The 19,113-nt window shown below is 38.7% G+C and overlaps 1 protein-coding gene across 13 annotated transcripts in view; it reads right to left on the bottom strand.

Moving 5' to 3' along the window:
- LOC120726429 (sodium bicarbonate cotransporter 3-like) overlaps positions 1-15,324 on the bottom strand; it is a 55,818-nt gene extending 40,494 nt beyond the window's left edge. For 6 of the 13 annotated variants that reach the window (XM_040020008.1, XM_040020006.1, XM_040020001.1 and 3 more), the window contains exon 1: positions 15,145-15,303. In XM_040020008.1, coding sequence (XP_039875942.1) covers positions 15,145-15,186 — 42 coding nt within the window. In that variant the 5' untranslated portion in view covers positions 15,187-15,303. Of the gene's footprint in view, positions 1-6,803; positions 9,424-15,144 lie in introns of those variants that run through there. The other 7 variants (XM_040020007.1, XM_040020012.1, XM_040020013.1 and 4 more) reach the window with 4 other exon arrangements.
- Between the last annotated feature and the right edge of the window lie 3,789 nt (positions 15,325-19,113).

The raw sequence follows: 19,113 nt of genomic DNA, 5'->3' as shown, positions 1-19,113 counted from the left end.
CATCTGTGTGCAACAAATGTCCACCATTGAATTAAGTAAATCCAACAACATATTTTTTTCAGTGCAAAAGCTACCCAGTTTTGGACATGCCCAGAACATGTGAAATAGGGAAGCAGGCTCTCGTTTGCACCGGTCACATGTGGGGTCAAACCCATCCTTGATTTTGCTCAGTCTAGCTTTAGACCAATGGAGACGGTGAACCACTTTGAACTGAATCACCACATGTTTAAGGCAAATAGATGACGAAGAAATTCTATTGATTATCTTATCCCAAGTCTCATCTGCAATCCGTTGGCCAAGATCACTTCCCCATCGTTCCCTAAGTGATTGCAATGTGGACAGCCTAAAATTACTTAACAGCTCATAAACATCACTTATAACCCGCTTGGCATTTGGTTTAAAATCCAAAATATCATCCAAAAGGGATGGAGGTGGACAGGACGGAAAGCACTCAGTATTAGAAGCAACAAAATTCCTGAGTTGTAGATACCTGAAAAAGTGTGACTGAGGGATCTTGAACTTGTTCACCAGCTGTTCAAATGAGGAAAAGATATTGTCCGTGAAAAGAGCAGTCATTGATGTTATTCCAAGTTTTGTCCATATGTTAAATGCCTTGTCTGTTAAGGATGGGGAGAACATGCAATGTCTATGCGGTGGTGCATTAAGAGAGAGTTCAGTCTGTTTAAAGTGCCTTCTGAGCTGATACCATAATTTCAGTGAGTGGACAACAAGAGGATTCGTGGTGAAGCTGGAGATCTGTCCCGCCAGAGGTAATCTGGCACACAGCAAAGACATCAGGGAGGATTGACTCACCGACAGCTGCTCCAGTGTTACCCATGATGATGATAAATTATCATGGTCTTTTATCCAGTACAATAATGCCCTTATTTTTGATGCCCAGTAATACAACAAAAGATTTGGGAGTGCTAAGCCTCCTGCGCTCTGCTGTCTTTGTAATACACTCTGTTTCAGCCTAGGTGGTTTTTGTTCCAAATGAAGGAGGAGATTTGACTATTTAGATTATTAAAAAATGACTTAGTTAAAAAAAAATTGGAAGACACTGAAAAAGATATAGACATTTAGGAAATATAGTCATCTTAATGATATTTAATCTACCACCCAGCGAAAGAGGCAAGGACTCCCACTTTCCAAAATCCTCTTTTAGCTTAGACAATAAAGGAAGATAATTAGTTTTATACAAGTCTCTATGGTTCTGCGTAATCCAAATGCCCAAGTATTTGAACTTGTTATAGCTGAGTTTGAAAGGTGCTAAAATAGACGAAAGTTCCCCGGTTATTGTACCTAAAGGCATTGCCTCGCTTTTCCCGAAATTCACCTTATATCCGGAAATTGTCCCGAACTCCTTAAGTACATCTAAAAGTTTAGGAAGGCTATTTGAAGGGTTGGAAATAAACAAGAGCATGTCGTCGGCATAAAGAGAGACTTTATGCTCGACATCCCCACGACGTATTCCCTCTACCTCAACAGTGTCTCAGAGCAATAGCTAGCGGTTCAATCGTGATGGCAAAAAGGAGAGGTGACAAAGGGCACCCCTGTCGTGTGCCATGCTGAAGCTGAAAAAAAAAAAGGGGGACAGACTATTGTTGGTCCGAATGGCCGCTACAGGGTCACAGTAAAATACTTTTATCCAGGATACAAAATTACTCCCGAGGCCAAATTTTTCAAGCGTATGGAAAAGAAAGTCCCATCTCACCCGATCAAACGCTTTCTCAGCATCAGGCGAAATAACAGTTTCCAATACATTACCTTTGACATGGCCATGTCAATTTCAGCATTAGAAATGGGCTCCTCCAAACTGGTGGCCGCATCGTCTCCTAAGGAAGGGATATCAAGTTTCTCAAAGAAATTTTCTAGTGCCAGGTCATCCTTAGCTGGGGGGGAGCTGTATAAAGTCTGATAGTATTTAAAAAAACTATTATTTATACCTTGGTTATCCGTGCACCTTATTCCCTGGTCATTCCGGATCTCAGGGATAGCTTGATTAGCTGTTCTTTGTCGTAGCTGATGAGCTAGCAGCTTGCCTGTTTTTTCTCCATGTTCATACGAGTAGCTACACAACTTCGAAATTAGATACTCAGCCTGTTTTAAAGTCACCTTTTAAAGGTCAAGAGCCAAATTTGCAATTCATTTCAACAGTGAGCTTCATTTAAAAAAATCCAAATCTTGTAATACAATAATAAAAGGCACTCCACTTCTGTATATAGAATTACTGTAAATTTCCAAAGCAAATGAAAAGATATTTTTCAGATTGAATATGAAATCTAACTAGCATAAAATGTGAGATATTAATTTATGAAGAACTGTCTCAAAAATTCTATTAAATAATTCTGGTAGCAGTCTAGTTAACACTATGGATGCCGCTGCCTTCAGGAATCACATGAACCAATGTTTACAAGCAAGGCATGTGAAGCTATTTGGCTCATACATTATAATAAAATCTGTTAATTTTACTGCATAAACTACAGTTTGTATACAAACCCCCTTTGTCATGCATTCAGAGTATGTTGTTTACTGTTACATGCATGTTAGTGTTAAACATGTCTTTGGTGCCCTCGACCTTGCGTTGCTTGGTACAATTTAAGAACCCATGATGCAACATGTCACATAGCGTTTTCGAAAATAAACCCCACACTGTCAATCACAATCCCCAGGCTGGGGGGCGAGGGGCTTTATTCCTCCTCCAGCTCAACCACAGCTGTGCTTTGTAGCCATAATGACCAGTGTCACTGAGGAGGACTCAGAGACCAGAAGAGTAGACAGCTGAGTGAAAAAAGTCACTATATAATGTCATCAGTGTAGGGGTGTTAACAGAAGACAGATGTGTTTCTGGCTGCATCTGGCCAACATATGTACCTATAGCGTAAAGTTCTTTATCATTAAAATAAAAATGTGTGCAGTCTATAAGAGTCTAAAAGCAAAGCAACTTGAGCTTGTTTTGCTTCAGTTTTGAATCAATGAACAATATAAATCCAATATTTCATCCAGCTAGGTGATACTGGTCATCATCCAGCTCAATAATTAACAAAGCTGCTAGTAAAGATTTGATGATTTATCGGTTATGAATATCTATCAAATCGCATTTTACCTTTTCTAACTCTTAACAATAAAAGGCTGGTACGGTGTGTTGTGTGTTTACATGGTAATATCACCAATGTGCAGTCAGTATTATGGACGAGTGGAGATTTACAGCTCACATCATGCTTTAAGAGTAAACAAAAGCCATTTGTGTTGATTCAATGAACTAGGCACACAATCTGTATGAACTCACCATTTAGAAGGGGATTTATCAAAAGGTAAAATAAAGGCAAAATGTACCAGCAAATATTCATTTATTGTTCAAGATTTTCTTTTAGGAAATTAGGGTGACTTACACAAACACACACACACGCGCGCACACACACGCGATCAAGATGTAAATACAATACAACAGCATTTGCTAAACATTGGTTAGTTGTGCTCTATATTAATATATTACTGTAAGGTTTACCTTAAATTGCACTTCCAGCCTCAGTTGAATTAGAATATTGGACACATTGTTTGAACTAACACACTGCATTTGTTTTGTGCAAATGTTACTAATGTGACTAATGACAAAAAAAATATCTTTTTAATCCTTGAAACTTATTAAAAGTAGCACGAGTTTAAAAACTAAACTCCTCAGTAACAAAACACCAATGGAACTAGCAAACAAATTAATCTAATTAACAGATTACTAAAAAAAGAAGTCTTCTCATTCTATTTGATTCATTGCTTCACTTTAAGCCGTCAACAAATTTAAGCTAATTTCATCATTAACAACGTGTAGGCTGACCTCATTTCTTTTACTGTGTTTGTGAGGGAGTAAAATAACGGCTCGGCTGCCAAACACCTCTTCAGCAAAACAGACAGTGAATGAAACAACCACCCAACAACACAACAGACCTTGGTCCGTCTAATCTTAATTCTTTGCCAACCCTGCTGTACTGGGATCTGATCCAAAGAAGAGGAAATGACGCAAGAGTACATAGTGAGAAACCTGTCCTCAGAATACTATCTCTGTCTCACAAATGCAGCTTATAGATGGCAATGTATACTGCCGATTTGTCTCAAATTATAACACCATAGCACAAATATTAAATATAAATAAATATATTCTGATTGGGACAATAAAATTAGAGACGCATAAAATTGAGACACATGGCTGCTTAAAAAAAAGTGGGCTCCATGGTACAGTACGCCAATGAGGCACAACATTATGACCCTGTCTGCCTAACAGGTTTTTAATAGTGTAAGTATTTAACTTGATATATCTCTAACAGTAGTGATGTTATTTTGGCCAGTACCTCCTGTATTTATACACTGATATATATATTTTAATTAATTTATTCATTCTTGTACTTGGTTTCTTTTAGTCTTTTAAAAAAAATAAATAAATAAGAAAAAAAAAAAAAAGTCCTGAATTTCCATTTGCCCCCCAAATGTTTTGATGAAAACTAATGTAACCATAGACCAAAATTCAAATTCAAATTTTATTTGTCACGTACACAGTCATACACAGTACGATATGTAGTGAAATGCTTGGACAACTGCTCGTGACCTAAAGAAAACAAAAAAAGGAAAAGGCTATGAATAAGATAGGAAATAAATATGAAAAATTAAAAAGGGTAAATTTAACTAGGAAGGAATAAAATATAAATTAAGGTTAAAAATGAAATAACTGTACAACACAAATTAGAATGAAGGGTAAATTTAACTGGGAAAGAATAAGATAAAATATATAAATTAAAGTTGAAAATAAAATAACTGTGCAACAAAATACACAATATAGAACTATATAAGAATGTATGAATAAATATAAATAAATATATACACAATAACAGCAGCTGTACAAGTATTAACCGGAAATGAAGAATATAGTGACCAGTGTTGTGCAATCCACATTATGTCTAATACCTAATACATTGTTCTCTTTTCTCTTTTCAAGAGTAGAGATAAGGGAGGATAAGGGACCCTCTAGTGGTCTTTTCAGTGAGTGCACGCATGAAGTCCGATCACAAAGTTCAGTGACCATTGAAAAAAAGAATGCACTATTTACATTTGGCCAGTATCTACTTCAAGGTCACCTCCTTGTTCACTTCTTGGCTCCTTCCAGTGGTGCTGCCATCTTCAGACATCTCCTTTAAAGTCCTATTCTGATTACTATGTGTACTGGATCTTGTGTGCTATGTAAAAATCACAACCATTCAACTAACTTAAACACAAAGCAAGACTGCAAGTTGACAAAAAGTCATATCGGTCATGTAACGGGTGAAGATTGCGTTGGCAGCCAAAAATTGCCACCTTTTCAATGCACAATGAAGAGTGACATGGGCCACAGTACAAGCAGTTTGAAATGAATGACCTCTAGAATTATACAATGATCATCTTACCATGAGGGAAAAATTCATAGCAACCCCCTAAATAGTAAGAAATAGACGCTTTCGTACTTTAACACTGTGGACCTGTCTACCTAAAATTGCTATTTGGGTGGTAGTTAGAGACCCAGCTCTCATCACAAGGTTCACAAAGAAACAACCGGAGAATCTTGTGAAGTGGCAGTCATTTCAGAAATGTTTACATGAAGAGTTTTATACAGTAGGAACAAATATGACTAATTAACTGTAAGACTTGGTGGTTTTGCACAGTGCCAAGACATCAACAGCAAATCCTTAGATCCATTTAGTTACATGATGGCAGCTCCATAGATCTCTGTTGCTTGTACTTGGCATGTTCCTCAGTGAACCACTATCTGCAGGCAACTCCAATCTTGATTAGGATCATCTCAAACTTTCTTATTTCAAAGATTATTTGACTTGGTCACTGGAGATTAAAAATTTGCTTTTTAAACCTTAAAAAGGTCTTGTTTTCACATCCCAATTTGTCAATGTTCGCTGAATATGAATATTTAAAAGGATATTCCATACCTTAACAGCCATTAATGTTTATTAATAGACACCTAATATTTCCTAATACCTCTAGTTAAATCATGTTATTTGAAGACCTGGATGGATAGTAAATTTAAAAACCAACAGCTTTTATGGATGGAACAAACACCCCCATTTATGCAGAGCCTGCAAACACAGACACATTAAAAATAAATAAATAAAAAGAAATTAATGTAAATATAGTCTCTCTCTGTATCATAAATGCTTTCCTCCCTCTGTGCATCCAACCCAGTTTAACGACCCCCTTTTTACTAATTGCTCAGAGTATCATTTTTTGCCATACATGCTTTTATCCAGATTGCAGAAAACCAGCATTTCAATTAATTTCCCTTCAGTCAATAAACATTATCTCTATTGACAGCATGCTCCTTGTTTGGATCCTGCTACCTCCTCCTTTCCCCGACAGTACTTTTCCTCTCTCCTCTCTTGCTTCCTATTCTCCTTGTCCCGCTCCTTAAAGCAGCCATGACTGTCTGTCTTTCTCTCATTCGTGCTGCTTGAGGCCATTAAAACAGTAGGAAGGAAATAATTCCATTTCAAGAGGCATATCTCATGAGATAACAGCCGCTTGCCCCCTCAAACACCTTATCCCTGTCATCCTCACACCTCTGCCTTTCTCATTCTGGTCAAATGTACGGACCACCTGCCCCATTCATTTGCACAGACCACTACACCGCTGCACCGCAGAAGAACACAACCAGAAAAACCAACATCAATACAAACACACAGCATAAATGCAGCAAATTCAGAGCTGCTGGATCAAGAGCATACGGTGACAGTAAGGAACACAAACACAAATACACACAGGATCAGACGTACCGTGAGCACATGTTCCCCTTCGTTCTGTTCATCCATTTAGACTAAAACATCCACAAAGCAACGGCACCAGGGATGTTCACCAGTTCCTTCTGTCTGACGTTATCTATGCTATAGAAGGAGCTACGCGCGGCGGTGTCGCACTCGTCTGTTCCCTCTTCCTCAGCTCATCTCTTTATACAGAGGGAGGAAGGGAGAGAGGGAGCGAGCTGCTTCAGAACACACAGTGCTCTGCTCTACCCTGTCAGCCCGCTCTTTGCACAGCAGCCAATCCCACCATGCCTCTATGAATATTTTATTTGCCCAGCCAAGAGCTTAAAAACACACTCACACACCATCACACAGAGGACACATACACACATTTCGAGGACATACAAATGCTCACCCGCTGAGGTATTCAGGTCACAAATTAGAAGACACCACCAACACAGATAAATAGAAACAAGCACACGTGTGGGCTCGGCATTCCTCACTGGGTGCAACGGACTGAAAAAGGGCAAACTGCTGTGTATTCAAATCATCGAGATTCCAAATGCCTTTGACATTCAAAATCCTTATCATAGCTTCAAGGTTGGTCATGTTTTTCAACAACCTGTAATTTAGCAAGGAACTGTGACCCATTTGTTGCTTGTATATAACAAACATGCTTATGATCAGGGCAAAAGACCATAATTCTGAAACCTGAGCAGCAATAAAAGGGTCTATTTTTTAATTCAAGGAAGCCCTCAGGATCCCTATCCACACCAGAGATACCCTATTAAAAGTTTAAACTAGACTAACCAGAAAACCATAATGGCAAAGTGAAGCCAAACTTAAAATTAAATTATGTATCATAAAAAGGGATTTAAAGTACACATGAAAGCAAATAGAAAGAGTGACATCTAATGGCTGAACCTACACTGAGTTGAGGTTAAAGGAAATGAGAACATGAGATTTTGCAAAACTGAACTCACAGCAACATCCAGCAGTGTTGCGCAGCATAATCGTTTTTAGGAGAGGCATAAGCTTAAAATCTGGCAACAAGTAACATATATTCTTATATTAGAGTTGCCATAATTATTTAACTGTTTGGTACCTGCGAAAGACAAAAAGAAAAACACCCACCAGTTCCCAGTTCTTGAGGAAATATAAACAGCACATTTATGACATTTAGGTCTCCTGTTCAATTTCTTTTTAAGGTAAACACCTAATTAGCCAATTATATAGCAGCAGGTCAATGCATTTAAGAATATAGGCATGAAGATGTGGTCTAGATGTAGAGCATCAGAACGGGGAAGAAAGGTCATTTAAGTGACTTTGAACGTGGCATGATTGTTGGTGACATTCTGAGCTGAGCATTTTCAGAAGCTGCTAATCTGCTGGGATCTTCCTTCACAACCATTTCTAAAGGTTAACAGGTAATGATCGTAGAAAAGAAAATATCCAGTGAGCGAGCTGACAATTATTTGTTCATGGCAGAGGTCAGACAAGAGTGGCCAGGTTGCTTTGAGGTGATAGGAAGACAAAGTAACTCAAATAACCACTCATTACAACCAAGGTGTGCAGAATAGCATTTCTGTTAAAACTTGAGGCAGATGGGAAGAAGGCAGCAGAAGACCACACAACAACTAAGAACTGGAAACTGAGGTTTCACAGTTCACATGGGCTTACAAAAGTTTAACTATAGAAGATGTGAAAAACTTACTGACATCTAGATGGTAGGTCAACAGATCAGGCTGCCGCTGTTAGTGTAATGGCCTTGGTTATATTTTTTGGCACATTTTGAGCCCCTTAAAAGGTGGTCAATTAGTAGTAAACACAACAGCCTACCTGAGCATTTTAGTTAACTATGTCCATTCCTTTTTTGCCACAGTGTACCCACTGCTTCCATGAGGATAACTCACCATGTCACAAATCAAACGATCTTAAACTTATTTCTTGAACATAATGAGTTCACTGTACTCAAATGGCCTCCACAGTCATGAGATCTCAATCCAAGAGAGCACAGAAGACGTGTAACAGGAGATTCAAATCATGGAAAACACAGATTCCTCTGAGGAATCTGTGTTTTCAGCATCTGATTGAATCTGTGCCACGAAGAATTAAAGGTGTACCTAATAAATTCTCCAGCTGTATTTGTCATTTCTGTGTCACATGTTAAATGTTGAACATTTCTGCCTGTCATGGCATTGCTTTCTACCCCCATGTCAGCTTTACAACTGTAAGGTGCTGACTGGTCACTCTATTAATCACTTATCTCACTGAATTAAGAAAAAATTGCTTCTTACTCTTTTCAAGTGTGAGAACATGTTTTTGTTTTGTTTTTTCAATTCTATTCAAATGCATAAAATTATCATATAAAACAGTTACTTTCCTTGCTAGAAAGTTCAAGAAATGTCGAGGAGACATTCAAGACAGCCTGCCCAACTTTCATTTTTATGTTCCTGTTCACCCTAGATTACATTGCCAGCCAACAGTAAATGGAGTGGTGCCTATATACTGCTTTTCTCCTGGAACTGGGGACTAAAAATCACTTTTTACTACAAGCCTCATTTACCCAGTAACATACAGTTTTCAGTGCTTAAAATGCTGCTTTTTTGTGTCAGTTTAAAAACACAAAATGTGAAAGAATTTGATTTTCTACTACCGATAAATGCAAAAGGCATCAATTAATTCCTATGCTAATCAAGACTACAAAGTCTAAGCATACTGCTTACTAAAAGAGAAAAGTAAATTAAAAAAAAATCAAATCCCCACATTGACTAAATCAAAGGAATATTTGGGACTGATTTTCTTGGAAATCTTCAGGTTTACTATCCATTAAAATTATTAATTTTCCTGTCGGTTTGTTATGGAATCACCTAATTTCTTTAAGCTTTTCTATGATTTCTGCTTCTAAGAAAGAAAGAACCTCTGAGACACAGCATTTACTCCACCCAGGGTAGTGCTGGATCAGGAAGCTTAGCTGGATCAAGCTGATCTAAGAGCCAATTTTAGACCAGTCTACCACTCAAGACCAGTGGAACAAGTCTTTGTGATCCTGACCCAAGCAGGCAATTCTTTTTTTCTTTCATTCTTCATTCTATCCTTCCTTTCTTTCTCAAATCCTTCTAACTATAACAGGATGGCAAACACCCCTGTCATCACAGGGTGCTTGGTCTGAAACATTATTTAGGTGGACTGTACAAGTAAAATCTACATGAATGCCAGGACCCAAGGTTTCCAAGCAGAACACTGCATTACAATAGATCTAACAGGTGATCAATATTAATAACTTCCTCTAGCAGTAGTTTTGAAGTGGATCAGTGCAGTCAATAAACAAAAACAGAAATCGGGGTGGTAATAATAGCACATTTGGATTTATTAGGCGCAATATTCAAAATGGACGAGATACAAAAAAGGGAAACCCCAATGGTCTAAGTTTAGTTTGTAGACAATTTGTGGTTGATGTTTTTTGTTGTTGTTTTTTTTCCTCAATAAATATGTTTATACACTTCAAGACATTTAAACTATTGGTATAGTATTTATAGCTCTGCTATGATACAAAGGACTTAGCACTGCTGCCTTACAGCAAGAGATCCTCTCTTTAAATCCACCAGCTGTGTAGAGTTTGTGTTTCTGTGTAGAGTTTGCATGCTCTCTACAGGTATTCTGGCTTCTTCTCCAAGTCCAAAAACATGCATGAGTTATTTTAATTTGGCAGCCCTAAACAGGCCATAGGTGTGAATAGAGCTGCCACAAACGATTATTTTGATAGTCGACTAGTAGGCGATTATTTTTGAGATTAGTCGACTAATCAGACCATGCATCCATTGGACGTAAAACGTACAGCTTATTGCACCAGCATGCATCTGCTCTTATATAACTATCATTAGCTTACAGCTTGAAGTGTTTAAGGTATGTGCTAACTAAAAATAAAAACAAGATGATAGTTTATTCAATTTTAATGACATTTGCAGGTTGTTTCGGTGGAGTTTAATAAACTCTGCTCCTTGCTATCTAAAATATAACAGGACACCGGAGTATATTCTCGAGCATCTCACACTTCTGATAATCAGTTGTCTGCTGGAGGTTTATTCAGCCGTGTAAAAACTATAACTTTATTTCTCAGCCAAACCGATTTACTCAGGAACAAATAAAATACTAAAAAGAAGCCAAACAATAACATTTTTAAGTTATCTAAGTGACTTATATATGTTTAACCTGAGTAGTGAAAGACAGCGGTGGGTTTCAAAACGATTAGCTGGGAGTCCGGTGTTCTCACGGGCTCTAGTGAGCCTTGCCCCTGGCTAGCTATCGAGCTAGTGGGTAACAGACGTCTCCGAAAACGTCGGAGCGCTTTTGAAAATATGTGGTGTCTTGATAAACTGAGCAGATATTTGAGGTTTATACAGTTACATTCTCGCCTGAAAATATGTTAAACTTTATTTTGTGACCCAAAAAGAATAATAAGAGTAATATTAAAACTAACTAGCTGCCACCATTGTTGACAAGTGCGCTGCACCGCGCTATGAATTCTGGGACACAGCTTCTTCTTCGGGATTTAACGGCAGCTTGTACATGCAGTGCTGCCATCTTCTGTTTCAGTCCATTATTACACTCTTAAATCCTACTACTTATTCCTGCAGCTTTTGGGATCTTACAAAGCTTCAAACGATGCGTCGACTATTAAATTAGTCGTCAACGATTTTAATAGTCGACGTAATCGTGACTAGACGACTAATCGTGGCAGCCCTAGGTGTGAATGTGAGTGTGAATGATTATCTATCCTGAGATATCCTCCCTGTGATAGACTAACTGGCAACCTGTCCAGTAGGGCTGGCTGGGGCCATATCATACTGTTCATGGTAATACCGGTATAATGTTGGGCAACAATAAGAAAATTAAATATTGCGATAGAATATGGGTAAAACGCGCATGCGCAGTGCCTTTGTTTTCATATGCACATGGCGGAAAAAGGCATGGCGGCGACGAAGAATGAGAAGGGCGAAAGCGGATCATTGAATGAAACGGATGAACCAGAATTGGTTTGTAAAAATGCTGCAACTTCTGTGGTGTGGAATTGGTTTAGCTTTCGTCCATCAGATACACAACAAAGCACTATTTTTGGTAGAGCATGCTAGCGACGGCCATATTTTGGAAAATATGGCACACTTAAAATCAATCCTTTGATTTTTCTGAAAATTGACAGTGCCCCTTATAATCCCGTGTGCCTTATGTATGAATTCTGGTTGTGTTTACTGACTTCGAAGCGATTTTATGTCGTACACGGCACTCGAAAATCTGTCAAATATTTTAGTACGACTTTACTAAGCTACGAACCCGCACCGCTTGATGGATTGTCGGAGCATTACGGCTATTGTAGGCAGGAGCCTCGCGGAGTGATACGTACTGTGCTTCAACATAATATTACCGTATTGTGTGTGTATAACCTCTTTTTAAGTTTTGTGGATATTATACATGGTTATGCTGAGGATATGTCGGCCAATTTCCACTGGAAATGCCTTTTGGTTAAACTGTCAGTGAGGAATTTGCATTTGCACTGTTAAATTTTTATATAACTTTAATGGAAAAAACAGCTGCTTGTTTAAGTGAAAATACATTGATGGTGTTTTTTGCACTAATAAAGTTGTGGAGTTGTAAAGTATTTTGTCTAGTGTCAATTATATCGTCAGTTATATCGTTATCGCAAATTTTCAAATGTATATCGTGATAAATATTTTTGGTCACATCACCCTGCTCTACTGTCCAGGGTGTACCACATCTTTCACCCAATGACAGGTGAAATAGACTCAAGGCTATATACTCATGATAAAGATCAAACATGCAAAATATAGCCAATCATAAAATTATTCTGCCATAAAAATAAAAACATTCTCTAGCACTGAGGCTGGTCAATTAAACATGAAGTAAAACCCATGCAAAGGCCTCCCTATAAATACCACAAACACTGCCTGAGAAGAAACTAGCTTATCAGCAGAATATATTACGACACCAACTGTCTGCCATCTAAAATCCAGTTTTGTGATCCCTTCCCAGACGCCTTAACGCCCACTCACATCCTGGGCCTTTTGACCTTAGTAAATCACATGATAGGGTGAGGCTAGGTTTCACAATGGGTTCACCCGAAACCTTGACTGATTGTGACCTGCACCTGTTTTCACACCTTGGCTCATGTGATTAGGTAGAGGATCAATGGGACACTCCCATAGGCCTTAAAATCTGGAACTCTCCCCTGATTGCTCTTAGAACTGAAGAAGCTTCTCAGATGAGAGGTGAAATGTCTTTAAGGAAACTTGGAGAAGTCCAGACGCTTTTCTTTCCAAGATCCTTAGACGTTAGCCTAGCAAACGTAAGTTCAATTGGTTCAACCAAAAAAACCATCCAACACTGGACAGACTTAGCACGACAAAGCTACCTCCTCATTCAGAGGAAGCTAATGGCTAAGTCACACAAGTAATAATAGGACAGCAAACTCCTTACAAAGAAACAATTTCAACTTGTGCTGACTGAAGTTTGATGGTATTACACACTTTTTGCTGTTTTATCAGAAGTAGAATGCATGTAATTGCCAACTTGACCGTATTCAATCACACTGATGTCAGACTGGTAGCAGACTGGCTGTCCTAAGGCAACATTTATGGCTGGTTTTAGTGACAGTGTTTGCATGCAGGACAATCTCTCTTTTCAGTAAAAGTAAATAAATAACTGAAGTGAGACGAACTCATCCAATTGGATAAAACATACTGACAAAGTCTAACTTTGAAGACATAATTTGCAGTTTTAAAAAAAAAAAAAAAAAGTTGATTGCAGTATATATATTACTGCAATAATCCTCATATTGCAAAATGTTTAAAAATCGCAATAATATCGTATCCTGAGTGAAGCATTGTGATAGCATCATATCGTGGGGTGTCTTGTTATTCCCAAGTCTACTGTATATGACAAACTCAAGAGAATAATGACCGCTCTGTGCCAGAACATAGAATGTGTGCATACTTTGCGGGACTCTAACAGCAAGTCGTTTTAAATGAACAAGAGCCAGGGCCAAACTAAACAATTGCTAAGTCTTCAGTCGCAGTTAAATGAGATTATCACTGCTTAAGCACATTTCAATAAGCCTCCCAACAATAGCAGTGGTCAAACAGCAAGCCTGATAATACCATAAGCAGCTTGTTGAAACAGATTCATGCATTTAATCATACAGATGGTAGCTGAACCGAACACACTGCCCGACTCAAAGCTCACCAATGGTATGTTCTTGAGATTGGTCATGTAAATATGTAAGCACACAAAGGGGCCTAGTGTCAGAGCACATTCTGACCTCCGTGTCTAGGAAAGAAGTGCGCATATAGCTGACAAGTCATTCTCACTGTACGGCTAGTGTGGTTGAGCTTCCTCACTTGCACGCACACTTTCTCACGCGCACAAACATGCATGCCACATAAAGACAGAAGTGTATAACCCTACACCAGCCATGACGTCAGTCACCCTGCCTGCATTTTAAACTTAGCTCTTTTTGGGAGGGGGTCTTGAAAGCAGCACTGTGTGTTTGATGCGCTTATCATCCTCCTATCTTTAACACCAACAGATGTGCGACTTTAGCTTGTTCTCGCCCACAACTGCGTTTAAACATCAAATAGTCGAGAGGTGGTCCTGACTCTCTTGACGCTGTGCATTTTTTTTCCTTTCACTTACGTGTTTATTTTTTCCTGTCGAGCTGCACCTTTACAGTAAGCTTTAGCAGCATTTCCTGACACGGAAACATCACAGCAGAAAGCGGCTTTCTATTCTGGGGGCATTTGATATGCAAACGAGGTTTTATTTCTGTAGACGTGCTAGCGGCAGATGTCCTCGCTTGCGGAGCTGGGGCACATAGCTTCATTTTAACGGGCAGGTTAACTTGTTGAACGTGAGAAGAAAAATGCACAACTGCCTGTACAGTCACCCGTCATCAATTACAAGCATGATAAAGTAGCCTTATGCTTGTAACCATATAAATATTCTGTTTCTTAAAGTAAGCCACTTTGTCAACAAAGTAACTGATTTAGTCAATTTTTTTTTTATATCATTTGTTCTTAATAACGGTAATAAGTTAACCGAGCAGACCAATTATGTCAAAGCAAACCAATTCCAGCTATGCGAATAACAACCGGGATGGTAAATAAATTTCTAAGAGAACTTGCAGCTACGGCATGTGACACAAATAGAAAGCCGGCTAACAATAGCATTCGCCGGATGGTGCCTCACTGACTCCCACGCATCCCTGATACTTGTAGCGCTACCTGGCAAACGAGGGGCAAATACGTACAAAAGAGCCGCACAGTTACAACGGACGTCTGGGTCGTGCTGTGCGGGTACTCACTGCTCTCAACAGGGGCCTCATTTGTTCCGAAGGATAATCCATTTTACCTGCATTGCGAGCAGTTAGTGCTTTCTGCCAGCTGATAGTTGCGGTAAGTGGGAGCCTTTGCAGTTTTCCTACGAACTGGGTAAGAAACGCCTCTGAAGTGATCGACAGCGACGTGTTTCCAATTGACTTTCAACGCCCGGCATTCTCGACCAATTAAAATCCAAAACGAAACAACAAGGGTGGGGTCTACTCCTCTGACGCGTGAAGTCCCAAACGGACCTTTTCTTATGTTTTACCTCGTCAACCCTGCTGGAGAGTAGAGGATGATTATACTCAGAATTAGACTTAATAAGGGCACTGAAAGACAGGAGAGAGAAACTGACACAGTATAAGTCAAGCAGCCCATATTTGATTGGTTAAAAGGTGAGATGGATCCATTTCACATTTGACATTTTCTTTTGTACTGGGTCTAAGTTGGACAAACAAAAAATATGTAAAGTAAATTCAGTTGTATTGTTGTATTATATACATGATTATATTTAAATTATATTTCTTCCAAATTTAAAGTGTTTTTTTCTTTTGTTATATATTGTTATTTTTATAGGTTATGCTATACACTTTGCCGCTTTAATAATGTGAATTTCCTAATTATGAATCAGGCTTATCTTACTACTATCTTATCTAATAGAAAAAAACATTCAAAGAAATAGTGTTTGAAGTGCACGCTGATTTATAAAACTAAACATGCTTGGGAAAACACAAAGTCAAACAGTTTCATCATCACCTGTATGTTTCTGGTCATTCTAAAAGTAAAAGAATATAAAGGGATAAGAACAAGCCGATATTTTTCTGATTAAATAACGTAAGCTCAGGCTTCTAAAAACATTAATCTGTAAGACGGGTCATGTAGTAAAGACTAAGAAAAAGTTTAAATCTGTACCATCCTCTTACATATAAAATTTGACTGTGTGTTTTGAGCGAGGGATGCAGCCTTCTCCGGGCTAGCCAGGGAATTTCACATGGAGCCAGTGAAGTTCCTGAAGGACAGAGGTGATGTGTTGGTGGTGTCAAGACACTGGGTCTGTGACCCAGTATTTTGAGTTTATTTTGTCTGTCTGATTTCTTGTGATGTATTAGAGTAATGGTAAGTTCTAGTGTTATTATTACAATGTCTTAATTAGGTTTTGTTTAAAGTTTCATCCATGCTCCCTTGTTTATGTATCCTTTTGATTCCTGTGTAAGTCTCTTGTCCCCTATGTATGATTTTTAGTTATGTCTGTCCCTTGTTCCCCTTATCTGTTTCCATGTTCCTCTCCTTGTCTATCATTCCGTGTCCCCAGTCTGTTATGTGTTTCATGTCTCCGTTTTCCATGTCATATCGTCAATCTTGTGTTGTCATAGTCTTCCTCTCATTATGTTTCCTATTTTATTTTGACAGTCTCGTGTTTCTGTGTTCATTGTGTTTTGCTTTCTCTGTGGCGCCATGTTCATTTGTGTCAGCTGTGTTCCCCACGTGTTTCCACTTCCCTCATTAACGTTCTGTGTATTTAAGTTCTCTGTCTTCCTTTGTTTTGTGTCAGGTTGTCTGTAGAGTTCTGTCCTCGTGTTGAGTTTTTTAAATCATGTTCAAGGTTTTGTTATTTGTCCCTTGTGTTTAGAATTTAGTTTTCCAATAGTGTTCATCTGCCTTTTGGTTTCTGTCTTTTCCCAGCCAAAAATAAACGGCTCACCCTTTGTTAAATTATAGTTTTGTTCCAAGTGTCTGCATTTTGGTTTTCCTCCTCCCTCCACACGGTCTGCCCGTACAACCCATGACAGGTGGGAGGGGGTTCTGGTAATAATGCAAGCAACTGAGTTTTGAACCAATTGAAGCTTATGGAGGGATTTTTGGGGAAGACCATGTAAAAGAGAATTACAGTAGTCAATGCAGGAGGTAACGAGGCTATGAACAAGACTGGACGCAAACTGGATGGAAAGAAAAGGACGCAATCTTCAGGGATGACACCAAGGCTCTTAACCTGAAATGATTTGATGGAGTGAGAGACCGTGTCGAAGGCTGAACTCCGATCCAAAAGGACGAGAATGTTGAGAAGAGCCAGTTCTGAGTAGAAGATCATCAGTGACTTTAAATAAAGTGGTTTCTGTGCTGTCAGTGACATGAGTGGAAGATTGAAATCTCTCATATATATATATTATTATGAACCAGGTGTAAATGAAGTTGAGCTGCGACTTTTCAAGTATTTTAGAAATAAAGGGTTGATTGTTAAACAGATGAAGGTTGTTAGGATCTAAGGCAGGTTTTTTTCAGTATAGGAGTGACTGAAGCAATCTTGAATAAAGAAGGAACAATACCGGTGATGAGTGGGAGTAAGGAAGACAGGCAAGATTTCAACAGTCCTGTAGGCATAGGTTCAAGATGACATGTAGCAGGCTTCAATTTACATATGGACATGGAAATATCAGCTATATCAGGAACATGAAAGGTGGAAAAGGGCTCAAAGTGGAGAAGAGGTTCTGAAGAGGGAGTAGAAACAGCATTCGAACTGAGTTGCTGGTGAATGTTATTAATTTTCCTATTGAAGAACAGCATCAAGGAGTTACAGGTTTCAGATGAATAGAAGTGTGGCGATAAAGTGTCAGGGGGTTGAAATGTAAGTAATGCGATTACTTAAAACCCATTGCTGTTTCTTGAAACTGTAGTTATATCTGCACCAGTGATTTAGTAAGAACTGGTTGGCTGAATCATCCAAACATCTACAGAGAGACTGTCTTTTTTTAAATAATTTTTATCTTTAGCAAGTTCAGTACAGGTAGAGACAGATACGCTTAGATCACTGTATTAATTTAAACCTTCTTTATGTTTTATAATGATTCATGCACAGGTGTAGTTCACATCCTTGCAGGTTCAGCTGAGCTGTGTCTGCCAGTTAGCAGAGTCCTTTCTTTGCAGAGCTTGCATTTTCCTCCCTGTGCCTGCATGGATTGTCTCCAGTCACACCGATGTCCTCCTATAGTCCAAAGACATGCATGTAAAGTAAACTAGTGATTTTAATTTGGTTCTAGGTGTGAATGTCAGCATGAAGGAGGAAAGAGGAGGTCTGAAATGCTGACTTTTTTTTTTTTGCCCTCCAGACTAATCTTAAGGTCATGCCACCTCAGCTTCAGCAGCACAGCTTGGATGAGAATGATTCCTGAAAATCATCCCTGCCAAAAAAGTTAAACACAGAAATGTGTGATATATATAGAATGTGTGAGTGTCAGAGCTATTTGTGTGCAAGGGTTGATTAATTATTGATATGAACAAGTGACACACAAGCCTCAAAGCAGAATTTTCCCCTAAACAAAAGGCACAACAGTAGCCTGCTATCAAACACAACTGTCAGCTCATTGCACTCTCATGTTCACTTCTGGAGCAAAACAGACAAACAACACAAAAGGAAACAGAGGAACAAAAGGGAACTGTTGTGCAGAAGTCTTGAGCCTCACCTCATGTCTCATTATTTTGCTAAGAAACTGGTAAATATGTGCAGTTACTTATTGAAACGTGCAAATATACATGGAAATACAGTAGTATATAAAGCAAAAACAGAGTTTCTGTAGTTCTATCAAGCTTGAAAGTCAATATCTGATATGACCACCTTCATTCTTTACCACAGCCTGAACTCTCTTACTCATGTTTTCTTGTCATTTCTTTAAGTCTTCAGGAAAAGCTTTGCAGGCTTCTTGAAGGATGTTTAAAAGCTCTTCTTTGGATGTTGGCTGCCTTTTGTTCTGTTCTCTGTCAAGATGATCCCACACAGCTTCAATAATTTTGAGGTTCAGGCTCTAGGGACGCTCACTGTGTTCCATTCTCTTGTTTTTTAATCCATGTATAGTTTTACTGCACTGGTGGTGTGTTTGGGATCATTGTCATATTGAAAAAATAGATTGTTGCTTCTCAGACATATTCTGGGTGGTCCTGCATGCTGGCTCAAGCTGTAA

The sequence above is a fragment of the Simochromis diagramma genome, unplaced genomic scaffold (genome assembly GCF_900408965.1).
Source record: "Simochromis diagramma unplaced genomic scaffold, fSimDia1.1 OVJJ01000753.1, whole genome shotgun sequence".
Lineage (NCBI taxonomy): Eukaryota > Metazoa > Chordata > Actinopteri > Cichliformes > Cichlidae > Simochromis > Simochromis diagramma.
This window is presented reverse-complemented; position numbering and strand designations above follow the sequence as displayed.